We start from the raw sequence: 23452 nt of genomic DNA on the forward strand, positions 1-23452 counted from the left end.
TGACTGTCACCAAAACAAAGAATTAGGAGACTGCAGAAATATATTACCCCATTAGGAGACTGCAGAAATATATTACCCCATTAGGAGACTGCAGAAATATATTACCCCATTAGGAGACTGCAGAAATATATTACCCCATTAGGAGACTGCAGAAATATATTACCCCATTAGGAGACTGCAGAAATATATTAGGAGACTGCAGAAATATATTACCCCATTAGGAGACTGCATTAGGAGACTGCATATATTACCCCATTAGGAGACTGCAGAAATATATTACCCCATTAGGAGACTGCAGAAATATATTACCCCATTAGGAGACTGCAGAAATATATTACCCCATTAGGAGACTGCAGAAATATATTACCCCATTAGGAGACTGCAGAAATATATTACCCCATTAGGAGACTGCAGAAATATATTACCCCATTAGGAGACTGCAGAAATATATTACCCCATTAGGAGACTGCAGAAATATATTACCCCATTAGGAGACTGCAGAAATATATTACCCCATTAGGAGACTGCAGAAATATATTACCCCATTAGGAGACTGCAGAAATATATTACCCCATTAGGAGACTGCAGAAATATATTACCCCATTAGGAGACTGCAGAAATATATTACCCCATTAGGAGACTGCAGAAATATATTACCCCATTAGGAGACTGCAGAAATATATTACCCCATTAGGAGACTGCAGAAATATATTACCCCATTAGGAGACTGCAGAAATATATTACCCCATTAGGAGACTGCAAAAATATATTACCCCATTAGGATACTGCAGAAATATATTACCCCATTAGGAGACTGCAGAAATATATTACCCCATTAGGAGACTGCAGAAATATATTACCCCATTAGGAGACTGCAAAAATATATTACCCCATTAGGAGACTGCAGAAATATATTACCCCATTAGGAGACTGCAGAAATATATTACCCCATTAGGAGACTGCAAAAATATATTACCCCATTAGGATACTGCAAAAATATATTACCCCATTAGGAGACTGCAAAAATATATTACCCCATTAGGAGACTACAGAAATATATTACTCCATTAGGAGACTGCAAAAATATATTACCACATTATGAGACTGCAGAAATATATTACCCCATTAGGAGACTGCAGAAATATATTACCCCATTAGGAGACTGCAAAAATATATTACCCCATTAGGAGACTGCAGAAATATATTACCCCATTAGGAGACTGCAGAAATATATTACCCCATTAGGAGACTGCAGAAATATAATACCCCATTAGGAGACTGCAGAAATGTATTACCCCAGTAGATAGCTACTTTATAACTACAAAAATAACAATCAATGTATGTTATTGACTGTAATCAGTGGATAGCTAATTCTGTTCCTATCAGCCCCTGCTTACCTAGATGGGAACTCCACCAGATCTGGCACGCACACACGCACACACGCACACACGCACGCACGGACGCACGGACGCAAATATATTACCCCATTAGGACTGCACGGACGCACGCACGCACGCACACACACATTACCCCATTAGGAGACTGCACACACACACACACACACACACACACACACACACACACACACACACACACACACACACACACACACACACACACACACACACACACACACACACACACACACACACACACACACACACACACACACACACACACAGTTCTAGCCCCAAGCACGTCCCTGTTGTCCAATCAATGGAGTTCTGAGAGGTGTAGGTGCTGCGGTTGGATGTTGTTAATTGCCCACACACACAGAGACACACACACACACACTTTCTGAACCCCAAGCTCCTCTGCCATGTGTCAAACTCTGAGATGTCAAGGACTGCCGTGTCTAGTTGTCCCTTGAAGAAGACCTTCTAAAACGTCATCGTACAACTGTCTAATAATATGTTCTAACTTGTAATTGTATGGTTTTGGTCCATTCCTTTCCAGATTGTGTCAGCTGTACAGTACTGCCATCAGAAACACATTGTACACAGAGACCTGAAGGTAATGAAGGCTTTATTACACACACACACACACACACACACACACACACACACACACACACACACACACACACACACACACACACACACACACACACACACACACACACACACACACACACACACACACACACACACACACACACACACACACACACACACACACACACACACACACACACATACAGATGTAGGATCTTAATTGGAGCCAGTTTGCTACAGCAGGACACTGATCCAGCAGCAACAGGAAATTGGAGTTATTATGTGGATTATAATTAACAGACATGTTTTGTAAAGGACTGATAACATTTTCTTAAGGGAAAATCAAGAAATGACAAACTTCAGAAGACTTCTTCACACTAGAACCACTAAATCAGTCGTCATTTGAAGACTTCTTCACACTAGAACCACTAAACCAATCGTCATTTGAAGACTTCTTCACACTAGAACCACTAAATCAATCGTCATTAGGACGGCTCATTCGTTACATTTTGAACGTCATGCCCCTCTCACTCCAGACTTTTCCTAAATAAGTCTGTTTAACACACTGTTGTTGTTGTTACAATCATAATATAACATACAGACCTGGTGTCATAGCGAGTTTTAGCAGGACGTGTCTTTTTTTAAATAGATTTCCAGGGGGAAAATTACATGCCCTTTATAAAATAGGGTTGCCCTTCCTTTTCCTCACAGTTGAAGGTGCGGTTCCCAGTTTAGAATCACCCCGAAAACTGCCTTGAAACTGAACCTAAAACTGTAGCTGAAACTAATTTCCCAGATACAACAATAGATGAAATAAATGAATAAAGTATATTGGGGGAGAAAAGGGATCATGGATCTTTTGTAATCTCCAAATGGTAAGTACCCTATATCAGTCCACCGAATCCAAGCAGTCTTATCAGTCTACTTTGGCCTACTTGGAGAACACAGTGAGAGCGTACGTCATGTATAATGGTATTAAAACCCAGACGAACGGGATGCACATTCTGCGTTAGCGCTGCGACAAGATCTGAATGAAAACCACTCAGATTGCGGAGGAAGAAATGGATCATGTTTATTATTATTCTGATTCCGAGCTCTCAACCTGAACCTGAATCTACACCTAAAAAGCCATAACCGGTGTGCACTGAGCAGGTAGGGACGACAACATTTGGGAAGAACAAGCTTGTGAACAATGCCACACCGATTATCATCACAAAATGTCATCACTGAGACAGCAGGCCCCACATCTCAAACAGAAAACAACATGAGCAACACTCTCACCAGCTCTCATTGTTTATGTGACATGGACATGCTCCAACTAATGCCACTGTGTTAAGATGCACACCATGTAAACACAAGCTGACAGTCCATTTATTATCTTTGAATGTTGTCATATCGACATTTAATATCCATTTTGTGCTGGTTTTCACTATTTATGTTTGGTCTACTGATGTTTTCATCAACTGACGTGTGTCTGGCTGACCGTGCAACTTTTTCTCGACAATTTCCGGGTATCATATTGGTATTTAGTCTTGTCTCATCGCTGCAACTCCTGTACGGACTTCAGGAGAGGCGAAGGTCGAAAGCCGTGCGTCCTCCGAAACACGACCCAACCAAGCCGCACTGCCTCTTGACACAATGCCCACTTAACCCAGAAGCCAGCCACACTAATGTGTCGGAGGAAACCCCGTACACCTGGCGACCGTTTCAGCGTGCATGCGCCCGGCCCGCCACAGGAGTTGCTAGAGTGCGATGGGACAAGGACATCCCTGCCGGTCAAACCCTCCCCTAACCCGGACGACGCTGGGCCGATTGTGCACCACCCATGGGTCTCCTAGTCGGGCCGGCTGCGACAGAGCCTGGATTCGAACCAGGATCTCTAGTGGCACAGCTAGACCACTGCACCACTCGGGAGGCTTCCTGACTGTGCGTCTGGTTGACTGACTGACTGTGCGTCTGGCTGACTGACTGACTGTGCGTCTGGCTGACTGACTGACTGTGCGTCTGGCTGACTGACTGACTGTGCGTCTGGCTGACTGACTGTGGTTCTTGCTGACTGACTGTGCGTCTGGCTGACTGACTGTGCATCTGGCTGACTGACTGACTGTGCGTCTGGCTGACTGACTGACTGTGCGTCTGGCTGACTGACTGACTGTGCTTCTTGCTGACTGACTGTGCGTCTGGCTGACTGACTGTGCGTCTGGCTGACTGACTGACTGTGCGTCTGGCTGACTGACTGTGCTTCTTGCTGACTGACTGTGCGTCTGGCTCACTGACTGTGCGTCTGGCTGACTGACTGTGCTTCTTGCTGACTGACTGACTGTGCGTCTGGCTGACTGACTGACTGTGCGTCTGGCTGACTGACTGTGGTTCTTGCTGACTGACTGTGCGTCTGGCTGACTGACTGTGCGTCTGGCTGACTGACTGTGCGTCTGGCTCACTGACTGTGCGTCTGGCTCACTCACTGTGTGTCTGGCTCACTCACTGTGCGTCTGGCTGACTGACTGTGCTTCTTGCTGACTGACTGTGCGTTTGGCTGACTGTTTTATTTCATCATTGTAAACAGAAGCTATTTGAAGTCGGAAGTTTACATATACTTAGGTTGTAGTCAATAAAACTCGTTTTACCACCACTCCACAAATTTCTTGTTAACAAACTATAGTTTTGGCAAGTTGGTCTACTTTGTGTATGACACAAGTAATTTTTCCTACAATTGTTTCCAGAAAGATTATTTCACTTATGATTCACTGTATCACAATTCCAGTGGGTCTGAAGTTTACATACACTAAGTTGACTGTGCCTTTAAACAGCTTGGAAAAGTCCCGAAAATGATGTCATGGCTTTAGAAGCTTCTGATAGGCTAATTGACATCATTTGAGTCAATTGAAGGTGTACCGGTGAATGTATTTCAAGGCCTACCTTCAATCTCAATGCTTCTTTGCTTGACATTATGGGAAAATCCAAATAAATAAATTGTAGACCTCCACAAATTTGATTCATCCTTGGGAGCAATTTCCAAACTCCTGAAGGTACCACGTTCATCTGTACAAACAATAGTCCGCAAGTATAAACACCATGGGACCACGCATCCATCATACTGCTCAGGAAGGAGACACGTTCTGTCTCCTAGAGATTAACTTACTTTGTTGCGAAAAGTGCAAATCAATCCCAAAACAACAGCGAAGGACCTTGTGAAGATGCTGGAGGAAACAGGTACAAAAGTCTCTATATCCACAGTAAAACGAGTCCTATATCGACATAACCTGAAAGGCCGCTCAGCAAGGAAGAAGCCATTGCTCCAAAACCGCCATAAAAAAGACAGACTACGGTTTGCAACAGCACATGTGGACATAGATCGTACATTCTGGAGAAATAACTTCTGGTCTGATGAAACAAAAATAGAACTGTTTGGCCATAATGACCATCGTTATGTTTGGAGGAAGAAGGTGTAGACTTGCAAGCCGAAGACCACCATCCCAACCGTGAAGCACGGGGGTGGCAGCATCATGTTGTGTTGGTGCTTTGCTGCAGGAGGGACTGGTGCACTTCACAAAATAGATGGTATCATGAGTCAGGAAGTTAAAGCTTGGTCGCAAATGTGTCTTCCAAATGAACAGTAACCCCAAGCATACTACCAAAGTTGTGGCAAAATGGCTTAAAGACAACAAAGTCAAGGTATTGGAGTGGCCATCACAAAGCCCTGACCTCAATCCTATAGAACATTTGTGGGCAGAACTGAAGAAGCGTGTGCGAGCAAGGAGGCCTTACAAACCTGACTCAGTTACTCTAGCTCTGTCAGGAGGAATAGGCCAAAATCCACGCAACTTATTGTGGGAAGCTTGTGGAAGGCTACCCAAAACATTTGACCCAAGTTAAACAATTCTAAGGCAATGCTACTAAATACTAATTGAGTGTATGTAAACTTCTGACCCACTGGGAATGTGATGAAAGAAATAGAAGCTGAAATAAATCATTCTCTCTACTATTATTCTGACATTTCACATTCTTAAAATAAAGTGGTGATCCTAACTTTTACTAGGCTTAAATGTCAGGAATTGTGATAAACTAAGTTTAAATGTATTTGGCTAAGGTGTATGTAAACTTCCAACTTATATATATATATTTTTAAGTAGATTATTATTTTTTCAGTCAGAATGAGGAGGGGACCTGCGAGGCCCAGCGGTTCCAGTGTCAAATACATTGCAAGTTTTACATATCCTGCATTGCAAGCAGGAAAGTTGTCCTGCAACAGGGTGATCACCTAAACACCTGCACACGCACACGTACCCTGGCACACACACACGCACCATGACACACACACACGCACTCTCTTCCACAGCCCTGGGAGAAACACTGTTCATAATCACCTCCTACTCCTCTAGCAGGGGTCTCATGGGATGTTGTGTTACCATCCCCCAGAGATGTGAGAGTGAGACTGAGAGTGTAGTAGTCTACAGGGCATTACATGCTCTGTTTCCACCATGAGACATTATGCACGAGAGAGAGAGAGAGAGAGAGAGAGAGAGAGAGTAGTAGTCTACAGGGCATTACATGCTCTGTTTCCACCATGAGACATTATGCACAAGAGAGAGAGAGAGTGTAGTAGTCTACAGGGCATTACATGCTCTGTTTCCACCATGAGACATTATGCACAAGAGAGAGAGAGAGAGTGTAGTAGTCTACAGGGCATTACATGCTCTGTTTCCACCATGAGACATTATGCACAAGAGAGAGAGAGAGAGAGAGTGTAGTAGTCTACAGGGCATTACATGCTCTGTTTCCACCATGAGACATTATGCACAAGAGAGAGAGAGAGTGTAGTAGTCTACAGGGCATTACATGCTCTGTTTCCACCATGAGACATTATGCACAAGAGAGAGAGAGAGTGTAGTAGTCTACAGGGCATTACATGCTCTGTTTCCACCATGAGACATTATGCACAAGAGAGAGAGAGAGTGTAGTAGTCTACAGGGCATTACATGCTCTGTTTCCACCATGAGACATTATGCACAAGAGAGAGAGAGAGAGAGTGTAGTAGTCTACAGGGCATTACATTCTCTGTTTCCACCATGAGACATTATGCACAAGAGAGAGAGTGTAGTAGTCTACAGGGCATTACATGCTCTGTTTCCACCATGAGACATTATGCACAAGAGAGAGAGTGTAGTAGTCTACAGGGCATTACATTCTCTGTTTCCACCATGAGACATTATGCACAAGAGAGAGAGTGTAGTAGTCTACAGGGCATTACATGCTCTGTTTCCACCATGAGACATTATGCACAAGAGAGAGAGTGTAGTAGTCTACAGGGCATTACATGCTCTGTTTCCACCATGAGACATTATGCACAAGAGAGAGAGAGAGTGTAGTAGTCTACAGGGCATTACATTCTCTGTTTCCACCATGAGACATTATGCACAAGAGAGAGAGAGAGTGTAGTAGTCTACAGGGCATTACATTCTCTGTTTCCACCATGAGACATTATGCACAAGAGAGAGAGTGTAGTAGTCTACAGGGCATTACATTCTCTGTTTCCACCATGAGACATTATGCACAAGAGAGAGAGAGAGTGTAGTAGTCTACAGGGCATTACATGCTCTGTTTCCACCATGAGACATTATGCACAAGAGAGAGAGAGAGAGAGTGTAGTAGTCTACAGGGCATTACATGCTCTGTTTCCACCATGAGACATTATGCACAAGAGAGAGAGAGAGAGAGTGTAGTAGTCTACAGGGCATTACATGCTCTGTTTCCACCATGAGACATTATGCACAAGAGAGAGAGAGAGAGAGTGTAGTAGTCTACAGGGCATTACATGCTCTGTTTCCACCATGAGACATTATGCACAAGAGAGAGAGAGAGAGAGAGAGTGTAGTAGTCTACAGGGCATTACATTCTCTGTTTCCACCATGAGACATTATGCACAAGAGAGAGAGAGAGAGAGAGAGAGTGTAGTAGTCTACAGGGCATTACATTCTCTGTTTCCACCATGAGACATTATGCACAAGAGAGAGAGAGAGAGAGAGTGTAGTAGTCTATAGGGCATTACATTCTCTGTTTCCACCATGAGACATAATGCACAAGAGAGAGAGAGAGGGTGAGTAATAGAGACAGAGAGAAGGAGAGAAAGTGGGAGGGAGGAACATAAAGATATGGATAGAGAAACAGGGAGATGGAGAGAGTGATGGAAATAGGAAGGAAGAAAGAAAGATGTCTGATGCTACGTGTGGGGCACGGAGTTGACATCTTGCTCTCATTCTCATCCTCTGCACCTCATTCGCTTCTTTGTTTTCCTCCGCTCTTCCCCATCTCTCTCCTCTCTTCATATCTCTCTCTTTCCCCTGATAGCTCTATTCATTCTAGTTCTATCTGCAGTATTCAAGACTGTAAAGTTATTTAATAAAGGAGTCTGACAACGTTACTGCCGGTGTAAATGTTCAATGTTTACTTCTCCATTAGCAATCTCATACATGGTACATCTTTTGTCACAATGAATGATGTCCCCACACACACCCCACTAATAGTTCACTAGTTCCAGTGTAACATCCAGCCATCTACATCCCCGTTCTTTAATTTGAAAAGGACAACAATGTTTCACGTCACTGAATACATTCCACACACAAACACACCCACTTCCACCCCTACTCACCCCCCCACCCCCCCCAACCAGGCTGAGAACTTACTCCTGGACGCCGACATGAACATCAAGATTGCCGACTTTGGCTTCAGTAATGAGTTTGTCATGGGAAGTAAGCTGGACACGTTCTGCGGCTCTCCTCCCTACGCCGCCCCAGAGCTGTTCCAGGGGAAGAAGTACGATGGACCTGAGGTGGACGTCTGGAGCCTGGGGGTCATCCTGTACACACTGGTGTCAGGGTCGCTGCCCTTCGACGGTCAGAACCTCAAGGTGTGTGAGTGTATTAACTTTTAACCCTGACCTCCACTCTATGTCCCAATTCTTTCTACCCTTCTGTCATAAATGTGCAATTGCTTTAAAAGGAAAGCAGTGTTGTAAGAATGGGGATAACTCCATCTAGCCGCTGCTTACCATGCTTACTGCATGGGGAAGAGGGCATGCTTACTGCATAGGGAAGAGGGCATGCTTACTGCATAGGGAAGAGGGCATGCTTACTGCATAGGGAAGAGGGCATGCTTACTGCATAGGGAAGAGGGCATGCTTACTGCATAGGGAAGAGGGCATGCTTACTGCATAGGGAAGAGGGCATGCTTACTGCATGGGGAAGAGGGAGTGATTGCACACTTTGGGAGAAAGGTAGAGAATTGGGAAGCAGTGTCTGTCTTTGTCAGTGGCGGTTTGTGCCATTCAAGATTAGGGAGGACACATGTTTTTTTGAGCTTGGCCTTATGGGGTTAAATGCCACGTTTTGATTGGATGCAGTCAGTTTATCCATTTCCTTTACTTCTGTTGCAGCATATTGCAGCACTCCCCAACTGCATAGTGCAGGACTCCCCAACTGTATATTGCAGGGCTCCCCAACTGTATATTGCAGGGCTCCCCTACTGTATATTGCAGGACTCCCCAACTGTATATTGCAGGGCTCCCCAACTGTATATTGCAGGGCTCCCCTACTGTATATTGCAGGGCTCCCCTACTGTATATTGCAGGACTCCCCAACTGTATATTGCAGGACTCCCCAACTGTATATTGCAGGGCTCCCCTACTGTATATTGCAGGACTCCCCAACTGTATATTGCAGGGCTCCCCAACTGTATATTGCAGGGCTCCCCTACTGTATATTGCAGGACTCCCCAACTGTATATTGCAGGGCTCCCCTACTGTATATTGCAGGGCTCCCCAACTGTATATTGCAGGGCTCCCCTACTGTATATTGCAGGGCTCCCCTACTGTATATTGCAGGGCTCCCCTACTGTATATTGCAGGGCTCCCAAACTGTATATTGCAGGGCTCCCCAACTGTATATTTCAGGGCTCCCCTACTGTATATTTCAGGGCTCCCCTACTGTATATTGCAGGGCTCCCCAACTGTATATTGCAGGGCTCCCCTACTGTATATTGCAGGGCTCCCCAACTGTATATTGCAGGGCTCCCCTACTGTATATTGCAGGGCTCCCCAACTGTATATTGCAGGGCTCCCCTACTGTATATTGCAGGGCTCCCCAACTGTATATTGCAGGGCTCCCCTACTGTATATTGCAGGGCTCCCAAACTGTATATTGCAGGGCTCCCCTACTGTATATTGCAGGGCTCCCCTACTGTATATTGCAGGGCTCCCCTACTGTATATTGCAGGGCTCCCCTACTGTATATTGCAGGGCTCCCCTACTGTATATTGCAGGGCTCCCCTACTGTATATTGCAGCACTCCCCAACTGTATATTGCAGGGCTCCCCTACTGTATATTGCAGCGCTCCCCTACTGTATATTGCAGGGCTCCCCTACTGTATATTGCAGGGCTCCCCTACTGTATATTGCAGGGCTCCCCTACTGTATATTGCAGGGCTCCCCAACTGTATATTGCAGCGCTCCCCAACTGTATATTGCAGCGCTCCCCAACTGTATATTGCAGGGCTCCCCAACTGTATATTGCAGGGCTCCCAACTGTATATTGCAGGGCTCCCCAACTGTATATTGCAGGGCTCCCAACTTGCTGCGTTGTTGGACATGAGCCTGTAAAAACACCATAAAATCAGCTCCAAGTGATTTTAATTTAAGAAATGTGTTCCCATGCATGATAGAGAAACGCGTGATTGTATAGAAATATAAGCAAGGTTTTGAACGCTAATATTTTTCAGTCAGACATATCTGTTTGGGCTCCTTGCGGTTGATTTGCAGTCGACAAATGATTTGTAATGATGTTCCGGCTCCCCATCCTCCCGCTGCTGAATCTTAGTTGATGATCCCTGGGATATTGGATGACTGTAATTCATATTCCATTAACCCAGTTCAACGTAACTTCAGTAGGTTTAGGTTACTACATGATACTCAAATTTTCCCTATACTCATCATGAGGTTGCTACAACATAGTCTATGAATGAAACAACGTAGGTGCACACGGGTCAAGAGAGACCAATTGTAGTCATCAAGGTGACCGACAGTGACACATTCAATACCTCATTGCACACTCTTTCCTGCATCTGAGGGCGTGAGAGTGTGTTTTGGGGTAGCTGATTCATTGGGGGGGATACCTTATCCCCTTCTGCATGTCCACCAACTAATCCGACCTTTAACCTCTCCTCTCTGTCTCCCCCTATAGGAGCTGAGAGAGCGTGTTTTAAGGGGTAAATACCGTATCCCTTTCTACATGTCCACCGACTGTGAAAACCTCCTCAAGCGTTTCCTGGTGCTCAACCCATCCAAGCGCGGTACACTTGAGGTGAGGGAGGAAGGCCAAAATGTAAATATGTCTTTACGCTTATTACTTTTTATTTTATACTACTCGCTGTCCACCCCTCTCACACAGACTCCTTTATGTCCACCCCTCTCACACAGACTCCTTTATGTCCACCCCTCTCACACAGACTCCTTTATGTCCACCCCTCTCACACAGATTCCATCCTCCTTTACGTCCACCCCTCTCACACAGACTCCTTCCTGCTTTACGTCCACCCCTCTCACACAGACTCCTTCCTGCTTTACGTCCACCCCTCTCACACAGACTCCTTCCTGCTTTACGTCCACCCCTCTCACACAGACTCCTTTAGGTCCACCCCTCTCACACAGACTCCTTCCTGCTTTACGTCCACCCCTCTCACACAGACTCCTTCCTGCTTTACGTCCACCCCTCTCACACAGACTCCTTCCTGCTTTACGTCCACCCCTCTCACACAGACTCCTTTATGTCCACCCCTCTCACACAGACTCCTTTATGTCCACCCCTCTCACACAGACTCCTTCCTGCTTTATGTCCACCCCTCTCACACAGACTCCTTCCTGCTTTACGTCCACCCCTCTCACACAGACTCCTTCCTCCTTTACGTCCACCCCTCTCACACAGACTCCTTTATGTCCACCCCTCTCACACAGACTCCTTCCTGCTTTACGTCCACCCCTCTCACACAGACTCCTTCCTCCTTTACGTCCACCCCTCTCACACAGACTCCTTCCTGCTTTACGTCCACCTCTCTCACACAGACTCCTTTACGTCCACCCCTCTCACACAGACTCCTTCCTCCTTTACGTCCACCCCTCTCACACAGACTCCTTCCTGCTTTACGTCCACCCCTCTCACACAGACTCCTTTACGTCCACCCCTCTCACACAGACTTCTTCCTCCTTTACGTCCACCCCTCTCACACAGACTCCTTTATGTCCACCCCTCTCACACAGACTCCTTTACGTCCACCCCTCTCACACAGACTCCTTCATGTCCACCCCTCTCACACAGACTCCTTCCTGCTTTACGTCCACCTCTCTCACACAGACTCCTTTACGTCCACCCCTCTCACACAGACTCCTTCCTCCTTTACGTCCACCCCTCTCACACAGACTCCTTCCTGCTTTACGTCCACCCCTCTCACACAGACTCCTTTACGTCCACCCCTCTCACACAGACTTCTTCCTCCTTTACGTCCACCCCTCTCACACAGACTCCTTTATGTCCACCCCTCTCACACAGACTCCTTTACGTCCACCCCTCTCACACAGACTCCTTCATGTCCACCCCTCTCACACAGACTCCTTCCTCCTTTACGTCCACCCCTCTCACACAGACGCCTTCCTGCTTTACGTCCACCCCTCTCACACAGACTCCTTTATGTCCACCCCTCTCACACAGACTCCTTTAGGTCCACCCCTCTCACACAGACTCCTTCCTGCTTTACGTCCACCCCTCTCACACAGACTCCTTCCTGCTTTACGTCCACCCCTCTCACACAGACTCCTTCCTCCTTTACGTCCACCCCTCTCACACAGACTCCTTTATGTCCACCATCTCTCACACAGACTCCTTTATGTCCACCCTCTCACACAGACTCCTTTACGTCCACCCCTCTCACACAGACTCCTTTATGTCCACCCCTCTCACACAGACTCCTTTACATCCACCCCTCTCACACAGACCTGTGTGGAGATGCATGGCATGCAGGGTTTGAAAACCGCACCTGAATGTGGTCACACACACGCATGCAAACATGCACACACTAATGCGTGCGCGCACACACACACCTCTTCCAACGGCTGAAGTAGATTTACCTCTGCTAGATGCACATGCACTTATTCGCGCACACACATACACACACACGCACATACACACAGAACCCCCCCCACACACAGGCACATACACAGAAACACACAGCATTCTTTGTGTGTGTTTTTGTGTACATTGATCTACTCAAATCACATTATATTTGTCACATGCTTGGTAAACAACAGGTGTAGACTAACAGTGAAATGCTTACTGACGGGCCCTTCTCAACAATGCAGAGGAATAAATACACAATGAATAAGGATGACTTGTCTCAGAGAGAAAAAGAGAAGTGTTTGTGTCCCGAGTGGCGCCCTGTTCCTTTTCTAGTATCTGTGATACACAAAGACTAATGAAAAACACCACGGCTAAAGCCAGTGTGTGTCTTTCTCCCCTAAGCACTTCACCCAACTGGCAAGGTGTTTGGATACCAAGGGCTACAGTGGCTAAGCATCATGGGAGCACGAACATACATGCTCCTACACTTATCCAACCACCGAGAACCCTCCACTTATCCAACCACCTCGTTCTCTCCACTTATCCAACCACCTCGTGCCCTCCACTTATCCAACCACCTCGTGCCCTCCACTTATCCAACCACCTCGTGCCCTCCACTTATCCAACCACCTCGTGCCCTCCACTTATCCAACCACCTCGTACCCTCCACTTATCCAACCACCTCGTGCCCTCCACTTATCCAACCACCTCGTGCCCTCCACTTATCCAACCACCTCGTACCCTCCACTTATCCAACCACCTCGTACCCTCCACTTATCCAACCACCTCGTACCCTCCACTTATCCAACCACCTCGTGCCCTCCACTTATCCAACCACCTCGTGCCCTCCACTTATCCAACCACCTCGTGCCCTCCACTTATCCAACCACCTCGTACCCTCCACTTATCCAACCGCCTCGTACCCTCCACTTATCCAACCACCTCGTGCCCTCCACTTATCCAACCACCTCGTGCCCTCCACTTATCCAACCACCTCGTACCCTCCACTTATCCAACCACCTCGTGCCCTCCACTTATCCAACCACCTCGTGCCCTCCACTTATCCAACCACCTCGTGCCCTCCACTTATCAAACCACCTCGTGCCCTCCACTTATCAGTCCATCTCTGCACCGTCACTGCCCTCCAGGTTTGGGCTCAATGCCATTTCAAGTCAGTCGACTTACATTCGGAAAGTATTCAGATCCCTCACATTTTGTTACTAGTTTTTTCCCTGATCAATCTACACTCTATACCCCATAATGACAAAGCGAAAACAGGTTTTTAGAAATTCTTGCAGATGTATTAAAAATAAAAGCTGAAGTTATTTACACAAGTATTCAGACTCTTTGATATGAGACTCGAAATTGAGTTCAGGTGCATCCTGTTAACATTGATCATCCTTGAGATGTTTCTACATCTTGATTGGAGTCCACCTGTGGTCAATTCAATTGATTGGACATGATTTGGAAAGGCACACACCTGTCTATATAAGGTCCCACAGTTGACAGTGCATGTCAGAGAAAAAAAACCAAGCCATGAGGTCGAAGGAATTGTCCGTAGAGCTCAGAGACTGTTTGATTGTGCACAGATCTTGGCAAGGGTACAAAAAAATGTCTGCAGCATTGAAGGTCCCCAAGAACACAGTGGCCTCCATCATTCTTAAATGGAAGAAGTTTGGAACCACCAAGACTCTTCCTAGAGCTGGCTACCCGGCCACACTGAGCAATCAGGGGAGAAGGGCCTTGGTCAGGGAGGTAACCAAGAACTCTGTGGTGATGGGAGAACCTTTAAGAAGAAGAACCATATCTGCAGCACTCTACCAATCAGCCTTTATGGTAGAATGGCCTGACGGAAGCCACTCCTCAGTAAAAGGCACATGACTGCCAGCTTGGAGTTTGCCGAAAGGCACCACAAGATTCTTTGACCTGAATGCCAAGCGTCACGTCTGGAGGAAACCTGGCACCAACCCTATGGTGAAGCATGGTGGTGGCAGCATCATGCTGTGGGGATGTATTTCATTGGCAGGGACTGGGAGACTAGTCAGGATCGAGGCAAAGATGGACGGAGCAAAGTACAGAGAGATCCTTGATGAAAACCTGCTCCACAGTGCTCAGGACCTCAGACTGGGGCGAAGGTTCACCTTCCATTGGGCCAAATAACTTAAGCACGCAGCCAAGACAATGCATGAATGTCTTTGGGACAAGTCTCTGAATGTCCTTGAGTGGCCTAGCCAGAGCCCGGACTTGAACCCGATCAAAGATCTCTGGAGAGACCTGAAAATAGCTGTGCAGCGATGCTCCCCATCCAACCTGACAGAGCTTTAGAGGAACTGCAGAGAGGATTGGGAGAATCTCCCCGAATACAGATGTGCCAAGCTTGTAGCGTCATACCCAAGAAGACTCAAGGCTGTAATCGCTGCTAAAGGTGCTTCAACAAAGTCCTGAGTAAGGGGTCTGAATACTTATGTAAATGTGAGATTTCAGTTTTTTTTTAAAATACATTTGCAAAATGTTCTAAAAACCTGTTTTTGTTTTGTCATTATGGGGTATTATGATGTCATTATGGGTTATTGTGATGTCATTATGAGGTATTGTGTGTAGATTGATGAGGATTTTTTTTTTTACCCCATTAACGTAACAAAATGTGGAAAAAGTCAAGGGGTCTTAATACTGTATAGCCTAGGATGACATATATTATATTAATATATAGCCTACGTTGACATATATAATATAAATATATAGCCTAGATTGACATATAATATTATAAGTATATAGCCTACATTGACATATAATATTATAAGTATATAGCCTACATTGACATATAATATTATATAAATATATAGCCTACATTGACATATAATATTATATAAATATATAGCCTAGATTGACATATAATATTATATAAATATATAGCCTACATTGACATATAATATTATAAGTATATAGCTTACATTGACATATAATATTATAAATATATAGCCTACATTGACATATATGATAAATATATAGCCTACATTTACATATAATATTATATAAATATATAGCCTACATTGACATATAATATTATATAAATATATAGCCTACATTGACATATAATATTATAAGTATATAGCCTACATTGACATATAATATTATAAATATATAGCCTACATTGACATATTGCTTATATGGTTCCTATCCAATCCATGAATCCTATACAGATCTAAGTTCATAGGCGCAGGGACAAGATGGTAATGTGTCACTGTCATCAAATTGGGCCTGTAGAGTGGAAATTATAATGTGTGTGTGTCCTTCTCCCTCCTAGCAAATCATGAAAGACCGGTGGATAAACGCCGGCTGTGAGGAGGATGAGATGAAGCCCTTCGTGGAACCAGAAACGGACATCACGGACCAGAAGAGAATAGGTACACTGACTCGAGCACTCCTCTGTGTACCAGCCACTCCCATTTCTCTCCCTTGGATAGGTGTAAATAAACAGTGTGGTGCTGGAGCTTCCACCTTATAGGTTTGCAAACATCAACAGGAAGGGTTAGGGAGCGAATCAGGGACCATCTTTACATGTGTACCCATACTTCTGAATATAGATAATGACTTTATTAAAACCAGGAATGGGCAGCCTCCTCATGGAAAGTTGCTGAGTATACAGGCTTTTGTCCCAGCCCTGCTCTAACACAAAATTATTATACTAATCAAGGTCCTGAGGAGACGCTGATTAGTAGAATGTGGTGTGTTAAAGGTGGGCTGGAGCAAAAGCCTGCACATCCGCTAGCTCTTCAGGAGGAAGGTTGGTTAATGCTGAAATAATAAACATAATAAAAAACAGAAAATCAGAACTATCTAGTTACACTTTGACCCCTGTAGGTACATGAATCAAATCAAATGTTATTGGTCACATATACACATAGTTAGAGGATGTTATTGGTCACATTTACACATAGTTAGAGGATGTTATTGGTCACATTTACACATAGTTAGAGGATGTTATTGGTCACATTTACACATAGTTAGAGGATGTTATTGGTCACATTTACACATAGTTAGAGGATGTTATTGGTCACATTTACACATAGTTAGAGGATGTTATTGGTCACATATACACATAGTTAGAGGATGTTATTGGTCACATTTACACATAGTTAGAGGATGTTATTGGTCACATTTACACATAGTTAGAGGATGTTATTGCGAGTGTAGCGAAGTGCTTGTAAATGAGGATTTAAGTCACTTAGAGCTGATGTGGTTCTATAGGTAGTATTCTCAATGCGTAACTATCAGCTGTATCAGCTGTATCAGCTGCTAGGAACTCTTACTTGTTGGTTGGTTGCAGGAGAGAGTAGATAGGTTGGCACATGTATTAGGGGGAGCCTGCCTGTGTTGCGGGCTAGCCTGGCATGCTGTACCCAACGTGAGCGTGGCAGAGCTGGATTGTTTTCAGACACCCACGGCCTAGCACTCCACTCAGACATGCACACAGTCATTAAAAAGCACACTTGACCACGCATTAACACAACCACACTCTGTAACACACAGTCATTAAAATGTATGTGTGCATGCACACACACACACACATACACGCACACAGATCCAGGAGTCGATACAGTCTGGCAGGCCTTGTTCTTTCCACTCGCACCCCGCTCTCCCTCACCCCATACATGTTGATGCCAGCATTGATCTGCTCCTACCATGCCCTCTGTCTGTTGATGCCAGCATTGATCTGCTCCTACCATGCCCTCACTCAGCACTGATGATAGAGAGAATGAGCTGTTGTTTCACCAGCCATCAGTGCTCTCTCTCTGTCTCTGTCTCTGTCTCTCTTTCTCTCTCTCTGTCTCTGTCTCTCTCTCTCTCTCTCTCTCTCTCTCTCTCTCTCTCTCTCTCTCTCTCTCTCTCTCTCTCTCTCTCTGTCTCTCTCTGTCTCTCTCTGTCTCTCTCTGTCTCTCTCTGTCCCTCTGTCTCTCTCTCTGTCTCCCTCTCTCTCTCTGTCTCCCTCTCTGTCTCTCTCTCTCTCTCTCTGTCTCTCTCTCTGTGTCTCTCTCGGATGTATGCAGTATGTTGTTGCTGTACATCCAATTTCCCCTTGTTTTATTTTAAATGATTGGTTAGAAACCACAAGGGAGAGACAGGAAAGTTGACAGAGGGTTTGTGTCAAAAGGGTATGGGCTGGATTTGAAGGCAGCATCCCTAACCGCTAGACAACCCCAGGCTGCAGCCTCTAATGCTAACAGCTGTCCTATCCCACTCCTGTTCTCCTGCAGACATCATGGTGGGGATGGGCTACACTCGGGAGGAGGTGACTGAGTCTCTAACCAGGATGAAGTACGATGAGATCACCGCCACCTACCTGCTACTGGGAAGGAAGTCCACAGAGGTAAGGGGAGACCTAGCCATGTCTGAAAGTGCTGGCTCTAGCATGTATTAGTTCTTGGTCTTGGTTTCTACCTGACATTTTTGGCAAGTGCAATTAAATGCAAAATACTGTACCTGAAGTGATTGTCTGTTTGGGTGATGCCGTCACTTTTTTGCGCTTTCAAAAGGTCTCTCTTTATTTTAAGATCTACTTTTTAAAATTAAAATAAATATATATATATTATTAACCCATCCTCTTCTGAGGACACAAATATATTTATCTGTTTTTACAGCTTTTTTTCTACATATACATACATTTTACAATTCACACTTTACATCATATAACAATAATACATTACCGAACATGAGCTCTTAATCCCACCCCTCAACCACCCTCAGCCCATCCCACCTATCACCATAGACCTCAGCTCTTTAATCCCACCCCTCAACCAGCCTCAGCCCATCCCACCTATCACCATAGACCTCAGCTCTTTAATCCCACCCCTCAACCACCCTCAGCCCATCCCACCTATCACCATAGACCTCAGCTCTTTAATCCCACCCCTCAACCACCCTCAGCCCATCCCACCTATCACCATAGACCTCAGCTCTTTAATCCCACCCCTCAACCAGCCTCAGCCCATCCCACCTATCACCATAGACCTCAGCTCTTTAATCCCACCCTTCAACCACCCTCAGCCCATCCCACCTATCACCATAGACCTCAGCTCTTTAATCCCACCCCTCAACCACCCTCAGCCCATCCCACCTATCACCATAGACCTCAGCTCTTTAATCCCACTCCTCAACCACCCTCAGCCCATCCCACCTATCACCATAGACCTCAGCTCTTTAATCCCACCCCTCAACCACCCTCAGCCCATCCCACCTATCACCATAGACCTCAGCTCTTTAATCCTGCCCCTCAGCCCATCCCACCTATCACCATAGTCCTTCCTCATTTGGTTTCCATGTGCAGTATATTTTTTTAATTGTGTTGTGATGTTTTACATACATTTTGAAACTTTCTAATCGTAATTATCCACAGATTGTGAGCTAAGGATGAAAATCTTTCCTACGAGTATTATTATATTATATTATAGATTGATTGACTATGGCTTTCCAAATGGCCAAACACTGCTATTTGTAAGGAGACAATGGACATCCTTGTTTTTCTCCTCTTAACAGTTCAATACTTTTTGAGTAGTAACCATTATTTACTATTTTACACCTGGGGTTGCTGTACATAACTTTAACCCATTGTATAAGAGATTCACCAAAATTTCTGCTATGAAGACCAGGCCAGGTATATTTTATGTTTCATTGTCACATATTATCTCAGATATATTGTCCATGTAAAAAATCTGTCTTCTCAGGATGAACAATATCTGGTAAAAACGTTTTATTCTATGTGCTATTCATTTCACCGGGATCGCCTGGAGGCCTCTTACACATTTCACCAGGAGTTTCTGGAGGCCTCTTACACATTTCACCAGGAGTTTCTGGAGGCCTCTTACACATTTCACCAGGAGTTTCTGGAGGCCTCTTACACATTTCACCAGGAGTTTCTGGAGGCCTCTTACACATTTCACCAGGAGTTTCTGGAGGCCTCTTACACATTTCACCAGGAGTTTCTGGAGGCCTCTTACACATTTCACCAGGAGTTTCTGGAGGCCTCTTACACATTTCACCAGGATCGCCTGGAGGCCTCTTACACATTTCACCAGGAGTTTCTGGAGGCCTCTTACACATTTCACCAGGATTGCATTTACATTTTTACATTTAAGTCATTTAGCAGACGCTCTTATCCAGAGCGACTTACAAATTGGTGCATTCACCTTATGACATCCAGTGGGACAGTCACTTAACAATAGTGCATCTAAAACTTAGGGGGGTGGGGTGAGAGGGATTACTTAACCTATCCTAGGTATTCCTTAAAGAGGTGGGGTTTCAGGTGTCTCCGGAAGGTGGTGATTGACTCCGCTGTCCTGGCGTCGTGAGGGAGTTTGTTCCACCATTGGGGGGCCAGGGCAGCGAACAGTTTTGACTGGGCTGAGCGGGAGCTGTACTTCCTCAGTGGTAGGGAGGCGAGCAGGCCAGAGGTGGATGAACGCAGTGCCCTTGTTTGGGTGTAGGGCCTGATCAGAGCCTGGAGGTACTGAGGTGCCGTTCCCCTCACAGCTCCGTAGGCAAGCACCATGGTCTTGTAGCGGATGCGAGCTTCAACTGGAAGCCAGTGGAGAGAACGGAGGAGCGGGGTGACGTGAGAGAACTTGGGAAGGTTGAACACCAGACGGGCTGCGGCGTTCTGGATGAGTTGAAGGGGTTTAATGGCACAGGCAGGGAGCCCAGCCAACAGCGAGTTGCAGTAATCCAGACGGGAGATGACAAGTGCCTGGATTAGGACCTGCGCCGCTTCCTGTGTGAGGCAGGGTCGTACTCTGCGGATGTTGTAGAGCATGAACCTACAGGAACGGGCCACCGCCTTGATGTTAGTTGAGAACGACAGGGTGTTGTCCAGGATCACGCCAAGGTTCTTGGCGCTCTGGGAGGAGGACACAATGGAGTTGTCAACCGTGATGGCGAGATCATGGAACGGGCAGTCCTTCCCCGGGAGGAAGAGCAGCTCCGTCTTGCCGAGGTTCAGTTTGAGGTGGTGATCCGTCATCCACACTGATATGTCTGCCAGACATGCAGAGATGCGATTCGCCACCTGGTCATCAGAAGGGGGAAAGGAGGCCTCTTACACATTTCACCAGGAGTTTCTGGAGGCCTCTTACACATTTCACCAGGAGTTTCTGGAGGCCTCTTACACATTTCACCAGGATCGCCTGGAGGCCTCTTACACATTTCACCAGGAGTTTCTGGAGGCCTCTTACACATTTCACCAGGAGTTTCTGGAGGCCTCTTACACATTTCACCAGGAGTTTCTGGAGGCCTCTTACACATTTCACCAGGAGTTTCTGGAGGCCTCTTACACATTTCACCAGGAGTTTCTGGAGGCCTCTTACACATTTCACCAGGAGTTTCTGGTGGCCTCTTACATATTTCACCAGGAGTTTCTGGAGGCCTCTTACACATTTCACCAGGATCGCCTGGAGGCCTCTTACACATTTCACCAGGAGTTTCTGGAGGCCTCTAACACATTTCACCAGGATCGCCTGGAGGCCTCTTACACATTTCACCAGGAGTTTCTGGTGGCCTCTTACACATTTCACCAGGAGTTTCTGGTGGCCTCTTACACATTTCACCAGGAGTTTCTGGTGGCCTCTTACACATTTCACCAGGATTTTCTAGAGCATCTTACACATTTCACTAAGTGTAAGAGGTCTCCAGTTTTTTAAATGGACTGGATCATTATTGGGGTGGCAGGGTAGCCTAATGGTTAGAGAGTTGGACTAGTAACCAGAAGGTTGCAAGTTCAAACCCCCGAGCTGACATGCCTAGTTAAATAAAGGTCAAATAAAATTATACTTACCACCTGGGTCCTGTTTCAGTAGTAATGAGTACCTGAAAGTCTATCATTTGTATAGGAGTAGTTAAAACATGCTAAAAATTGATCTTTGAGTACAAAAGGTGGGATATACTGACCTATCTCTACTGGTATATCATCAAGCCATGGTGTTTTTAAACACTAAAAGGATTTAATTGCCTCAAGAAGTTCCTCCTCTGTAGGTTGACCTTCACACAGGTCTTTCAGTACATTTGTTAATTTTACATTATTATTAGGAAATAAATCCTTACAGTTAACCTCATTCAGTGGAGATGGAGACTGAAAATAAAACATATGCTTAAAATATAATTTGGTGAATCATGGACGACTCCATTTGTAACTTGTTTCTGTAAATTATTTTTTGGTAGCATTACTATGTTGAAGATTCAAGAAAAATTTAGTGCATTTAAAAAAAATTTCCATCCAACACAAAATTGGTGTTTCTCAATATGCATACTACCGCATTTCGAGCACGCAAACTGGAGCACACAATGGTCAGAGTATGGAACACGTACTCTGTACACATTTTGAAGGATGCATCGATGCAAGCGTCAACTAAATTCCCAGGATTGTTGATGTAATATGACACAACCATGTAAAACATGATGAAAAATCTCTTAAACAATAGCCAACGGTTTTCGAGCTGAAGCAAGAGAAAATAAACTCTGACTTCGGAGTAAACTGTTGCCAAGCTAGAATATTTAATCTTGTATAAAATACATACTATGTTAATTTAGCATATCTACCTGCCTATAATACCCACTGTAGTGTGCGTAGAGCGCAGGCTAACTGACAAAGAATTGGTAGCTAGCTAGCTAGCCATAAAGAATTCGTAGCTTACCATTGGCCTATCTACATTGCATTACAGCATTAGTTTTAGGTCGTTTTGTACATGTAAAAGTAGCTTGCTTCTCATATGTAAATTCTTATGCATTCTTCGCACTCTCTTCCACACAAGAACGTCCTCGGAGAATGAAGTTGTATGCATATTGAGAAACGCACACTGAGTGACTTTTTGTCACAAAATGGCACAGATCTGCTCATAAAATACAGTAGAACTCATTTTAATCTGCAGTGTGATTTATGTGTAAGCTTTTCTTCTCTTCCCCTCTTTCCTAGTTGGAGGTCAGTGACTCCAGTTCCAGCAGTAATCTGTCTCTGGCCAAGGCGCGGCCTGCCAGCGAGCACAACAACAACGGCCAGTCTCCTGCCCACCTCAAGGCCCAGCGGTCCATCTCCGGCACCCAGAAACAGAGACGCTACAGCGACCAGGGTGAGAGGGTGGGAGAAGATGGAGCGGGGAGGATAGGGAGGAAGAGGGGGATGTAAGTGGGACAGGATGGAGGAGGGAGAGCGAGGAAGAACCCATGAAAGGGGGAGATAAGAGACACAGGAGAAGGAGGGGAGATGCAGGGGAGGAGGACGAAGGGAGGCATTGAGGGGAGGAGGAGGAGGGGAGG

At 45.5% G+C, this 23452-nt stretch overlaps 1 protein-coding gene across 15 annotated transcripts in view; it reads left to right on the forward strand.

The window, feature by feature from the left end:
• Positions 1 to 23452, forward strand: part of LOC123990523 (MAP/microtubule affinity-regulating kinase 3-like) — a 112366-nt gene that overhangs the window by 69765 nt on the left and 19149 nt on the right. For 9 of the 15 annotated variants that reach the window (XR_006830667.1, XM_046291086.1, XM_046291082.1 and 6 more), the window contains exons 7-12: positions 1957 to 2013; positions 8665 to 8901; positions 11228 to 11368; positions 16458 to 16557; positions 18409 to 18521; positions 23112 to 23265. Coding sequence is in view for 14 of the 15 variants with exons in the window: in XM_046291086.1 (XP_046147042.1) it covers positions 1957 to 2013; positions 8665 to 8901; positions 11228 to 11368; positions 16458 to 16557; positions 18409 to 18521; positions 23112 to 23265 (802 nt within the window). In the remaining variant the exon portion in view is untranslated. The remainder of the gene's footprint in view (positions 1 to 1956; positions 2014 to 8664; positions 8902 to 11227; positions 11369 to 16457; positions 16558 to 18408; positions 18522 to 23111; positions 23266 to 23452) is intronic. The other 6 variants (XM_046291083.1, XM_046291095.1, XM_046291089.1 and 3 more) reach the window with 1 other exon arrangement.

The sequence above is a fragment of the Oncorhynchus gorbuscha genome, linkage group LG12, assembly GCF_021184085.1.
Source record: "Oncorhynchus gorbuscha isolate QuinsamMale2020 ecotype Even-year linkage group LG12, OgorEven_v1.0, whole genome shotgun sequence".
In the NCBI taxonomy this organism is placed as follows: Eukaryota; Metazoa; Chordata; class Actinopteri; order Salmoniformes; family Salmonidae; genus Oncorhynchus; species Oncorhynchus gorbuscha.